Here is a 13,165-nt window from a genome sequence, read left to right as displayed (position 1 = left end):
TGGTGACCAAGTTGTTACCCCACAGGGAATGTTGGTGATGTTCCCACGGGGTAGGGACTAGGAGAGGCAAACAAAACAACAGCATTTCAGGTGGGCGGTGCTGGCTCACGCCTTTAATCCCAGCACTCAGGAGGCAGAGGCAGGTGGATCACTATGAGTTCCAGGCCAGCCTGGTCTACAAAGTGAGTCCAGGACAGTCAAGGCCACACAGAGAAACCGTGTCTTGAAAAACCCAAAAACAAAATAACAAAACAACCACCGCAAAAAAAAAAAAAAAACCCAGTATTTCATTTTATTACCCAGAAAACTGAGCTATACTTAGTCTCTGGATAATCCAACAATTTTGTCCCAACTAACAGTCCCTTTTCCCATTTTGTCATCAAGTGAGATCATACTGTCTGTGAGCATCCCTTCCAGCAGTTCAGCTGTTCTCCCTACATCCCCTTGGCTGGCCTCCTCACTAGTTCCCAGTACTATTATAATACAGTTTAATGGACAATTCTAGGTCTTCTTTCCCATAACTACACAGACGATGTGTTTCTGTATTTCATGTTAACTGGTGAAGTTTATGAGCTGAACTATGATTTAACTGCTAAGCACCTGAAGATATGCTCTTCCTCCTCTTTGTTTAGGAGCTAAGTGCTCCACGAACTATACTTAAATGAGTGCAGTATACTTAAAAAATAGCTAGGAAAACTTTCATATCATGACAATAATGATTGAATCTGCAGGCCCTGGGTTAAGCACACTCACACACACAAAAAAAGTGTTACAGAATCTGAAAATGTCCTGAGATTACTGAGTGCAATCTCTTCATCTATAGGTAAAGAAGGTGAAGATAAGCTACATGACCTGCCCAAAGAAACAACCTGGCTTGAGGAAAATGCCAAATAGAAGTCTTAACGCCCAGATCAGACAGCCAGAGTACTCTACAGAGTACAGTAAGGGTTTGGAGACGGGAAAATCAACAAACAGCAGACTCCCTGCTTACCTTACCTGTTTGGATCCCTGTTTCTTGCTCTAACTGATGGTAGAGTTTGTTTGAATAGTCGGCCATCTTCTGTTCAATGCTTGAATGCCTAGCAGTGCTCAGGATGCCAGCACAGAACCTTGTTGAGCCAGCAGCCAGCCTGGAGCATAGATGCAAGATGTTGTTAGAAAGACTCACTTGTGCCTATGGATATATGTCCAGATTCCAGGGCTACAGAAGCCTCAGCAGATTAAGAGCAGTGGTTGTTCCTACAAAAGACCCAGGTTTGATTCCCAGCACCCACAGAGTGGCTCACAAGTATCTGTAACTCCAGCTAGGCATGACATCATACACCTTTAATCCCAGCACTCTGGAGACAAAGGCAAGCAGACCTCTGTGAGTACCAGGCCAGCCAAAACAGCATCATAACACTTTGTCTCAGCAGTTAGGAGTACATGTAGCTCTTGCAGAGGGCCTGGGATTGATCCGCAACACATACACAGCGGCTCAGAGACATCTGTAACTCTAATTCCAGTAGTTTTTTCCAACACACCGTCTTCTGGCCTCTGCAGGCACCAGGCATGTATGTGCTATATAAAGACATATGTAGGCATAGCCATACAAATAAAAAATAGCCGGGCGTGGTGGTGCACGCCTTTAATCCCAGCGCTCGGGAGGCAGAGGCAGGCGGATCGCTGTGAGTTTGAGGCCAGCCTGGTCTACAAAGTGAGTCCAGGATGGCCAAGGCTACAGAGAAACCCTGTCTCAAAAAAAAATAAAAAATAAAAAAAATAAAAATAAAAAAATAAAAATAAAAAATAAATAAACAAGAGCACAAAGGACTGGGGAGATGGTGCAGTGGTTAAGTGACCTTGCTATTCTTCTAAAGAACCTGAGTTTAGTTCCCAGCACCCATTCGGTAACTTACAATCACCTGTTAACTCCAGCTTATTTGATGCCTGTGGCACCTGCAGTCATGTACACATACACAAACACACAGAATCAGTTTTAAAAAATCTTGCCAGGCAGTGGTGGCACATGCCTTTAATTCCAGCACTTGGGAGGCAGAGGCAGGTGGATCTCTGTGAATTCGAGGCCAGCCTGGTCTACAAAGAGAGTCCAGGACAGCCAAGGCTACACAGAGAAACCCTGTCTCAAAAAACAAAAACTAACCAAACAAAATCTTTACCCACCCCCTAAAAACATGGGTGAAAGAGAGAACCATCCATATACATACACTAACATACAATAATAGCCTTTTTAAAAAAAAGATTTATTTATTTATTACATACACAGTGCTCTGCCTGCATTTATGCCTACACACGAGAAGAAGGCACTAGATCACATTATAGGTAGTTGTGAGGCACCATGTGGTTGCTGGGAATGGAACTCAAGAGTAGCCAGTGCTCTTTACCTCTGAGCCATCTCTCCAGCCCCCAATAGTCTTTTTTAATTTTTTAAGCATTTATTTATTTGTATATATAGGGTGTTTGTCTAGATATATCTGCATTCCACACGTGTGCTTCACACCCAGAGGCCAGAAGAGAGTTTCAGATCCTCTGGATCTAGAGTGACAGATGGCTCTACCTGTCATGTGGGTGCTGAGAACAAAACCTGGGTCCTCTGTTCTCTTAACTGCTGTAAATCTAGTCCTGTAAATCTAAAATTATACTGAATCAAAGGAAAATTAATAAAAGAAAGCGGGCAGAATATAGCCACTTTTACGCCGGGCGTGGTGGCGCACGCCTTTAATCCCAGCACTCGGGAGGCAGAGGCAGGCGGATCGCTGTGAGTTCGAGGCTAGCCTGGTCTACAAAGCGAGTCCATGATGGCCAAGGCTACACGGAGAAACCCTGTCTCGAAAAACCAAAAAAAAAAAAAGAATATAGCCACTTTTGTTCAGCTCATGAGCACAGGACACAGCTTTGCTGTGTGAAGAGGATGACAACAAAGACTAAGAGGAGCTGGATTGTGATACATGTCTTTTAACACACTCCGCTGAAATCTGCTACCTCTCTAAAATGCAGAAAATATGAGTGCTAGAATATAGCTAAACAGAGTGCAGAGTTCACCTTGGGTCTTCTCACAATTACATTAGCTACATAGATGACATGGAAAAGATGGAGAGTAAAGAAGCCCTATACTGTCACTGCAGCCAAACCCCAAGTCAAGTCAATTTGATCCTTACCTGCCCTGTTCCAAAAGGACAATATCTTGCCATCCCATTCTGGAGAGGTGATAGGCCACGGATGTACCCATGATTCCACCCCCACAGATGACCACCTGGGCCTGGGCAGGCAGAGCTATAGAATGTGCCTCCGCAGCGGATGTGCTGCTTCTCGCTGATGACCAACCCTGCCATCCTGGGCTAGTTCTTTGTCTTTGGATGATCGACAGCAACCGGTAAAGCATCACCACCTGGAAGATATGTTGTCACTCAGCTAAGAAGATCCAAAGAATCCAAACTAGAAAGAAAAACACATTTCATTCCATTTAAATCAGTTCTCAGGACTAATGAAAAAAAGTTTGAATAAAGAACAATAGTGGGCTGGAGAGACGGCTCAGCAGTTAAAAGCACTGACTGCTCTCTTCCAGAGAAGGGTCTGGGTTCAATTCCGAGCACCCACATGGCAGCTCACAGCTGTCTGTAAGTCCAGTTCCAGAGGATCAGCACCCTCACACATACATACATACATACATGCATACATACAAACAAACAAAATACCAGTGCACATAAAAGTAATGAATAAATTTTTAAAAGAACAACAGCTATTCCTTTGACATATTTGAGGATCCAAATATCAAATTCTGCTAAAGGAAGAAAGAAAAAACAACTAGATGTGGTGCATGCCTGTAATGGCAGCACTTAGGAGGCAGAGATAGGTTGATCTCTGTGAGTTCACGGCCAGCCTGGTCTACAATGTGAATCCAGGACAGTCAGGGCTACACAGAGAAACCCTGTCTTGAAAAAAGAAGAGTAAGAAGAAAAGGAAGAGGAGTCTAAATGAGGCTTGGCAGTACAAGCCTATAATCCTAGTGCCTGAGGAGGGGAGACAGGAGGGAGGATCCCCAGAAGTTCAAGGTCATCCTCAGCTACACTGGGATTTCCAGGCCAGCCTGGGTTAGAGATCTTGTCTAAAGATAGGTACTGACATAGAGACACAGAAAGAGCGAGCCAGTCAGATGTCTTAGTGGGTGAAGGCACTTTGCCACAGGGTCTTTGTTTTGTTTTGTTTTTTCAAGACAAGTTTTCTCTGTGTAGCCGTGGCTGTCCTAGACTTGCTTTGTAGACCAGGCTGGCCTCGAACTTACAGTGATCCGCCTGCCTCTGCCTCCTGAGTGCTGGGATTAAAGGTGTGCACCACCACACCAGGCTTTGCCACAGGGTCTTATAACCTGAGTTCAACACCTATAATCCATTTAAGAATAAGGTCAGGAAAGTGAGGCACGGAGTGACACTGAGAGATGAGAAGAAAGCAGCTATGTGAACGCTTAGGCAGAAGGACAAGCACATGCAGAATTGTGAAGTAAGACAAACCAATTTGATGAGGGTCTCCCTCCTCAAAAAAAATAAAAAGCCAGTGACCTCAGTATGGTGATAGAAAATGATTAAGACAAACATGAGAAAAAGAGGCAGAAATCAATCTACAGTTCTTGAATGCCATAATAAAGAAGTGGAATTTTGCCCCAAGAACAAACAAACAAAAAAAAAAAAATCACCAAAGCAAAAGAATCAAATGATTTTGTATGTTTTTCAAAAGTCGGTCTGGCTCTATGGTGGAGAGTGGATGGTAAATGAATGAAAAAAAATGAGAAAGGAATATACTACAGCAGTTCAAGGATACACAGTGGCTTAGAGTGAACATGGCAGAGAAGTCAAAAAAATAAGCATACTGTTCTGGAAGCAGAAATGACAAAACTCTGCCTGTCATGACGACGCACAAACATAACCCCACACTCCAGAGGCTGAGGCAGGAGCACCCCACATTCAAGGCAAACTTGAGCAGCACAGAGACTAGTTTCAGAACAGAGAGAATGTTGTTCTACTTCTGCTGTGAACGATCCAGCAAAAGGGCCAGGAGGATGCAGAACAAAGAACAGAGTCCTGCCGGGCGTGGTGGCGCACGCCTTTAATCCCAGCACTCGGGAGGCAGAAGCAGGCGGATTGCTGTGAGTTAGAGGCCAGCCTGGTCTACAAAGTGAGTCCAGGATGGCCAAAGCTACACAGAGAAACCCTGTCTCAAAAAACCAAAAAAAAAAAGAACAGAGTCCTTAGGAAGAAAAAAGGCAGGACCAGAGAAAGAGGCCTGGGTCACCCCAAGGAAGCGGCAGAGACTAAATATTAGACGCGTTTCCATGGAAAGAAGAAAGGGAGTTTTAGCTTACCATTTACAGACAAGTAGTGCATATTTCTACAAGATAATAACTATAATAGGATAAAGGCTAAAGTCATCAGGAAAAGGACCATACTCAAAGTAGGATATAAGTTGAGCCTTGGAGGGGTAAAGTTTCAACAGAGACAAAGACATAGGAAACACACATACACTAAAGACCACAGAACAGGTCTGATTCTCATATCCGATTAGAATGGCAATACAGAATTAAGTGCTAGGTAGCCGGAACTGAGAAAGAACTCAACCACAAGAGACTGAATATTTGATCTAGTGTGGTCCAGTATACAAGAAGTTATTACTACTCGCTGAAAACAAAAAAGGTAGTAGGGTTTGACACAAATCTAACAGGAATACTATTAAGTCTCAAGAAACTAAAGGCTGACCTACTATGGCAACATTAAAGAGCTTAAGACACAGGGTGGCATATATGTGGGAATCAGGGCAGCACACTACCAGTAAAGTTGCTACCACCTCCACTATCAGCATCTGGACTTACAGACTCCCCACTGGTCCATGTCCCCCAAAGTCAAAGACACAAACACACCATCAGTTCTCTCAGAACTGCAATCTATTTTTAAAATGTCTTTTGTGTGTGTGTGTATGTGTGTATGTGTGTGTTATGTATGGTGGTGGTAGTGGTGATGGTGTGTGTGTGTGTTATGTGTGGTAGTGGTGGTGTGTGGGTGTGTGTGTATGTTTTATTTGCATGCGTATGTGTGTACCACATATATGCATGGTCCCTGAGGAGATCAGAATAGGGTGTCAGAACCACTAGGACTGGAGTTACAAATAGTCATGAGCTGCCATGTGGATGTTGGGAATCAAACCAGGGCCCTCTATAAGAGCAGCCAATGCATCCACCACTCAGAACTGCAATCTTAGCAAACAGGGTGTAGAGAGAAATCTCATGCAAATGGAGACCAATTATAATTTCTGCTTCCTATTGGGCTCTATCTCAAGGTTCTCAGTCTGGTACAGTGATGTACAACTATGTCCCAGCACGTGGGAGGCTAAAGCAGAAGGATTTTAAATTGTAGACCAGCCTGGGCTACATATAAGCATGTCTCAAAACAACCCAAGACAAAAATAGCAACAACGTAAAACTTCACTACATGAGTAGTTTTCTGAAGTTTCATCTTCATATAACCTTAAATTTCTATCTATAAACCCAACTTCACCTAAAATTCTCCACTGCACCTTCTAGGCCACACTTCCAAGCTAAATATCCACCCTTTACTAACATTTTCTCCATCTCCAGTCCCAAAGGAAACACAGCTCTTCCTAGAGAATTTAGTCTTCTTCTACTGCCCTTCCTCCTCCATTATCAACCATTAGCACCTGGGTCATGCTTGGAAAAGACCCTTGGGTTGGCTGGTTTTATGTCAACTTGACACAAACAGGAGTCATTTGGGAAGGAGGAATCTCAACTACCAAATATCCTTATCAGATTAAACACAAGTCTGTGATATATTTTCTTGATTAATGATTAATATGGAAGGACTCATCTGTAGACAGTGCCAACCCAGAGCAGGTGGTCTTGGGGGTGTAAGAAAACAGGTTGAGCAGCCAGGCATGGTGACTCACACATATAATCCCAGCTCAGGAGGCAGAGGCAGGTGGGTCTCTGTGAGTTTGAGGCCAGCTTGGTCTCTATAGCAAGTTGACAGACAACCAGAGCTATGAGAAAGATTATCAACAAACAAATAAAAAGCAGGCTGAGCAAGCCATGGGAGTAAACCAATAAGCAGCACGCCCTCCTCCATGGCCTCCCATCAGTTCCTGCCCTATGTTCCTGCCCTGGCTTTCCTGGATGACCGACCTGAGGTTTGTAAAATGAAGTAAACCGTTTCCTCCCCAAGTTGCTTTTAACCATGGTGTTTAATCACCGTAACAGAAATCCTAACAAAGACACCTCTGCTCCTTTGTGATTCAGGTTAGCACAGTGTACCAGATCCAGGATACAACATGGAAACCTCTAAGCATCTCTACTTAGGGTTTCTGAGCCCACAGCATGCTCTTCTCTCTTCCCTCACTACCAGACAGGCTCTCCCAGCTCAATCCTGAAACCTTCAGTGGCCTGACAGCACTATCTCCAAAAATGTTAGAATCCCTCATCCTGCCTTGTCTGTACCTGAGCCCAATCCACTGGCCTCTTTCACACCCTGCAATCAATGATTCCCTGCCATTTGCCCATTCTCCTCAGCATGGTAATTCACTCAAGCCCCTCCTAGGTAATCTAATAAAAAAAAAATTGAAATACAGAAAGGAACTAGCAGTACCCGTATCACAATCATCAATATCACAGTGCATGGTAATTTCCTAGAAATGTATGCTTTCCATCATCCAAACCCTAAGTTCCAATTTCCTCATACCTTAGTGACTAGACAATGGGCACAGATGGGCTTTGTACTGGTTCTTTTTGAGACAAACATATTCTAGACTGTGTAACCAAGCATAACCTTGAGGCCTAATCTTCCTACATCCACATCCCAAAGTGGCAAGATTACAGGTGTACACCAGCACCCTAGTTCTACCTCAGAGGTTGTTTTGTTTTGTTTTGGAGACAGGGTTTCTCTGTGTAGCCTTGGCTGTCCTGGACTCACTTTGTAGATCAGGCTGACCTCGAACTCACAGTGATACGCCTGCCTCTGCCTCCCGAGTGCTCAGAGGCTTTTTTGTTCGCTTGTTTGTTTTGTTTTTTGTGTATGGGTGTTTTGCTTCCATATTTGTCTGTGCACCAATTATATGCAGTACTCAAGGAAATCAAAAAGACTCACCAGATTCTCTTGGAACAGACTATGGTTGGTACCATGTGGGTGCTGGGAATTGAACCTAGGCCCTCTCGAAGAGCAGCCAGTGCTTTTAAACATAGCCATCTCAGAGCATTCCCCAAGCAAATTTTTTGTTTTCTTTTGGTTTTTATCGAGACAGGGTTTCTCTGTGTAGACTTGGCTGTCCTGGACTCAATTTGTAGACCAGGCTGGCCTCGAACTCACATTGATCCACCTACCTCTACCTCCAGAGTGCTGCGGTTAAAGGCATGGGCCACCACGCCCAGCTCCCAACTGAATTTTTTATTTTTTATATATTTTTTAATTTTTTTAAAGATTTACTTGTTATATATACAGTGTTTTGCCTGCCCATATGCCTGCATGTACACCTGTATAACAGCAGTATTATAGATGGTTGTGATCCACCATGTGGTTGCTGGGAATTGAACTCAGGACCTCTGGAAGATCAGCCACTGTTTTTAACCTGAGCTATCTCTCCAGCACCCCAACTGAATTTTTTAAACAAAAATTTATTCTTGAGGGTGGGAGTGGTAACAAACACCTTAATCTCAGCACTCAAGAGGCAGAAGGAGGCAGATCTCTGGATCTCTCTCTCTCTCTCTTTCTCTCTCTCTCTCTCTCTCTCTCTCTCTCTCTCTGTTTTGTTTTTCAAGACAGGGTTTCTCTTGTAGTCCTGGCTGTCCTGGAATTACTTTGCAGACCAGGCTAGCCTCAAACTCACAGAGATCCACCTGCTTCTGCCTCCCAAGTGCTAGGATTAAAGGCGTGCACCACCACGGCCAGCCTCTCTGGGTCTCTTTTATTCCAGGCCAGCCTGGTCTATGTACATCCCAGGACAGTAAGGACGATGTACAAAGACTCAGGAAAGAAAGAAAGAAAGAAAGAAAGAAAGAAAGAAAGAAAGAAAGAAAGAAAGAAAGAGAGAAAGAGGAAGGAAGGAAGGAAGAGAAAAAGAGAAAAAAATTTTCTTGGGTGAATAAATTCTGTTGAGAGGCAGAACCAGCCATTGACCAATACTTGAGACCTTGTGTTTCATTACCAATACTACACTAAAAATAAAACATTCTGACTGGACATGGTGGGACTACACCTTTAACCCCAGCATAGCGTTAGGCCAGCCTGGTCTACATAGCAAGGTTCGGGCCAGCCAGGATTATGTAGTAAGACCCTGTCCCAAATAAGTAAATAAGTACAAACTTGAAAAAAATCCATCTTTCACTTTTCAGTAAATTAATAAGCAGAAAATATCCCTTTGCAACAAAAACAGGCTTTGACCCTACCACACAGCACTAACACTTTTCTTACCAAGAACACTGAATTTGCTGGGTCTGTGTGAATGTGCTGTGTTTTATGTGCTTTCTATTACCATGAGAGATAGATACTTCTAGCCCATGTAACAAATAAGAAACCTGATGCACCACAACATGCTCAAACTCATGCAGGCGATAGATGTAAGGAGATGTAACACCTACATGTCCTTGTCCAGCCTGGATCCCCCCACTGGACTGCTGTGTTACTCCCCCATTCACTTCCAGATAACTGGAAGGGATGAAAAGTTCTGTTCTGGGAGAAGTACAGAATACCCTGAAAGGACACAGAAGTCTCCCTTACCCAAAGGCTACACTATCAGGCGTCAATTAGGCTGCATTCTGAAAAGGTACATCTGCTTGGCAGACAAGTGGCAGGAAAGGTGGCAGGAACGGTGGCAGTTAGACAGTTCACACAGGTCCTGCGCATGGAGGAGAGAGTTAAGCCTGACTTGTTTGAGGAGCTGCCAGTAGTCTGCTCCAGCTTGGTGAGCGTTTGAGAGGCAAGAAGAACAGTGAGGCCAGAGATAAAGCAGACTGTGAAAAGTGTTGCACCGGGTAGTAAGGAGGTTTGACTTTTTCCTGCCTGTCTCTGGAAGGTTGTGAGAAGGGCAGTGAAATAAGATTTCCATTGTGGAAGCCTGTTCACTCACTGCTATGTGTGAACTAAGGCGTATGGGAGAAAGGTGTGCACTGAAAGTAGACGCAAAGAAGCTTCCACGTATGTTGGCAGGGGGTTTGGAGAGCAGCTGGATCTATTTGAGATTTAGGATGAAGACTACAGGGAACGTCCTGAGTAGTGACTGGAGAAGACAGATGAGAGAGGGAGAGACCCGGTGACACTCTGATTTATAGTATGTGGAGCCACTGGGGACAGACACAGTGTGGGAAGCATGGAGGGGGAAGAAGATGTGTTTGTGTTGGGATGTGCTGGGTTTTCCCTGTGGGGTCAGGTGGGCGTGGCCACTCTGCACCTGATACACAGATCTGAAGCTCAGGGTGCAGGATTCTGGGGTCAGGCTGTGCACCATGGTGACACTAAAATCACCCTGGGGAAGAATGGGGGGAAGGCTTGGGGTAGAAGACAGGCTCCAGCAGAGAGGTGTGAGCCAGGAACCTGTCTGCACGCAGGAAGGAGTGGCCTGTGGTCTTAGTGGCACGGTGTGTGAGAGAGAACATAGGAGGAGAATGTGAGGAGTCAAACAATACAAATGGGTACCTGATGTCAAAGCTGCACTCAGAGGCTAAGGGGTGGGGGTGGGAGGGTATGAGACCAAGGAAGAGAGAGAGAAGGGAGTAATGGAGAGGGGAAGAGAGAAAAAGAGAACCCCTCCCATTCTCCAGAAGTCTCTCTCACTTTTCCTTAATAAATCTATGCTCCCTCTGCAAGACAGAAAGAAAAGAGAAAACATGAGTTTCAGGAAAGAATAAATCAAGCTCAATGCCCAGCCTGTTAAGGCCAAGAAAAAGACTGTTGGTTGACTTTGCGCTCACCATGACCTTCAAGAGCGAAGAGATGAGAGCAGAAGGGATTAAAAGTACACCATGAAGGGAGGGCTAGAGAGATGTCTCCGTGGGTAAGAGCTTTTCTTGCTCTTACAGGGGGCCAGGGTCCAATTCCCAGCACCACACGGGGGTGGGGGTGGGGCTCACAATCGTCTGTAACTTCAATTCCAGTGAATTCAATGCCCTCTTCTGACTTTCGTGGGCAGCAAGCAAGCACATGGTGCACAAACATACACGTAGACAAAACACTCATAAAATAAAATGAATACCTATCTATTTATTTATTTTAAGTAACTTAAAAAAGAAAGCAGTACACCAGGAAGAGATGGTATGAAAATCTACTCAAGAAGGTCTGGCAGCAAAACCAAAGCAAAGCTCCACAGGAAAAGGAGGTAAAGCTAGGAAAACAGGCACTGAAGACCTCAAACTCACTCAAAATGAAACATCAGCAAGTTTTTAAATTTTTTTATTTTCTTGAAATTCATGAAAATAACTATATCTCCACTAGTAAGAATAACATCCAATAACCTTAAGACCCAGACTGATTCCGCTCAGATCTTACACAACAAGGTGACAGCCCTATGCTGCCATTAAGTGCTCACACCTGTAATTCCCACCACACCGGACGCTACATCCGGAGCAATGTCCCAGGTTCCAGGTGAGCCTGGGCTACAGTGCGAGACACTGTCTTTCAAAGGCAGAAACAGTGACAGTTTTAACAACTCCTGAACTCTTCCTCTGGAAACAGCTCGAGCCACAGGCCACAGAAAGAAGGCAGAATGTAGACTGATCGATCTCCCACACGTAGCTCACAGGAATCACCAGGACACGTTTAAAAGCAACAGAATCTGCCTCTGAACAGTATGATCCTGCGGATTCAGGATGGTGTATTTTTTTTTTTTTTCAGCAAATGAACTGGATGCTCAACAGAGTTTAAGAAAATGACACAAGTCCCTGCCACCAAAAAGCGGACACTTAAAAGGATGTCTTTACAACTAGACTCTGGACCACATCGCCGGACTGCATAAATGTTGAAAGAAGGTTTGGAGAGCGTGGCCTGGAACCTCAGGATCAGACACAACAGTCCCCTCAAGTCGCCCACTGGGAACCCCACCGCCCTGACTCAGTCTCTGACGTTTCACGGTGGGAAAGCAATTCCACCTGCAGAGAGGCAAGAGCCCAGCTGGCTGTGACAGCAGGTGCGCGCCCGCCCGGCAGCAGCCAGCCCCGAGGCCCGGCCGCCCTGGGAGAGCCCGCGCGCCGGCCCCGGGCAGCCGGAGCGGATCCCCGAGGCCCGCACAGCTCCGCTGGCTGAATTCTGGCGCCCAAGCGCACCGCCTCAGAGACCAGGAGGAAGAGCCGGGAGCCGGAGGCCAAGCTCAGAGGACAGGGGGGTGGGGAACGCAGGAGTGCACGGGACGACGAGGCCGCCCGGACCGGCAGGTCGTAGCCCGCCTTCTTACCTCAGGGGCCCGCGGCTTTGCGGGCAGCGCGCTCAGCAACGCCCGGCCAAAGTGAAGCGCAACTCAACGGCAGAAGAGGGTCTGCGCCGGCCGGAAAGGGGGACAGGGCATGGGGAGGGGGCGGGACGCAGAGCTGGAAGTTCCGGGACCGCAGGGGCCCGCGACCTTCCGCGCTTTACGGCCCGCGGCAAGGGTAAGGCCGGCGCGCGCGCCAGCGCGCCGTGACGTCACCGCGGCGGGCCGGCCCGCACGTGGGCTTGTTTGGGTCTCGCCAGGCCCCGCCCCTCCCGCGAAGCCTCCGCCTCCGGCTCCGTTTCTGCGCAGAGCCCGGGCATCGGAGCCTGGATACAGTCTCGACCCAGCGCGGGCAGTTCGGGTGGCCGTCCGCCTGCAGGCCTGAGCCGCGGGCCTGCTGCGGTGGGTCCGCAGCCCGGAGCCACATGTCGGGCCGGTGGTCGCGCTCTTCTCTGTCCCTGCACGTCGCTTGAGGCCTTCCCGTGCCAGGCTTTGGCAGAGCCCATCGCTAAGCTGTTCTGCGGGCCTGGCTGGACCTCGGAGGCCGAAGCAGCGACCTGACTTCCCAGCTTCCTCCTTGCGCCTTCCCAGCTCGTCTCTGCCCGGAGGGAAGAGGCTTTGTTTACTGGAACCTCAGAAACATCTACCTTCCATCCCCTCCAGCTCACAGTCGCCCAGTTTTCTTTCCTTCTCAGAGCTCGTCACCAGCTCAAATATG

General features: G+C 46.5%; 1 protein-coding gene across 1 annotated transcript in view; it reads right to left on the bottom strand.

Annotated features, from left to right (window-relative positions):
- Positions 1-12,598, bottom strand: part of Pdpr (pyruvate dehydrogenase phosphatase regulatory subunit) — a 38,717-nt gene extending 26,119 nt beyond the window's left edge. Inside the window, exons 1-3 of the mRNA XM_051169247.1 lie at positions 12,433-12,598; positions 3,159-3,388; positions 997-1,130 (exon numbers count right to left, since the gene is read on the bottom strand). Of these exons, the coding sequence (XP_051025204.1) occupies positions 997-1,130; positions 3,159-3,382 (358 nt within the window). The 5' untranslated portion in view covers positions 3,383-3,388; positions 12,433-12,598. The remainder of the gene's footprint in view (positions 1-996; positions 1,131-3,158; positions 3,389-12,432) is intronic.
- Between the last annotated feature and the right edge of the window lie 567 nt (positions 12,599-13,165).

Source organism: Acomys russatus, chromosome 26, assembly GCF_903995435.1.
Source record: "Acomys russatus chromosome 26, mAcoRus1.1, whole genome shotgun sequence".
NCBI classification, from domain to species: domain Eukaryota; kingdom Metazoa; phylum Chordata; class Mammalia; order Rodentia; family Muridae; genus Acomys; species Acomys russatus.
The sequence above is the reverse complement of the archived record's forward strand: the minus strand, read 5'-3'. Positions and strand labels throughout refer to the sequence as shown.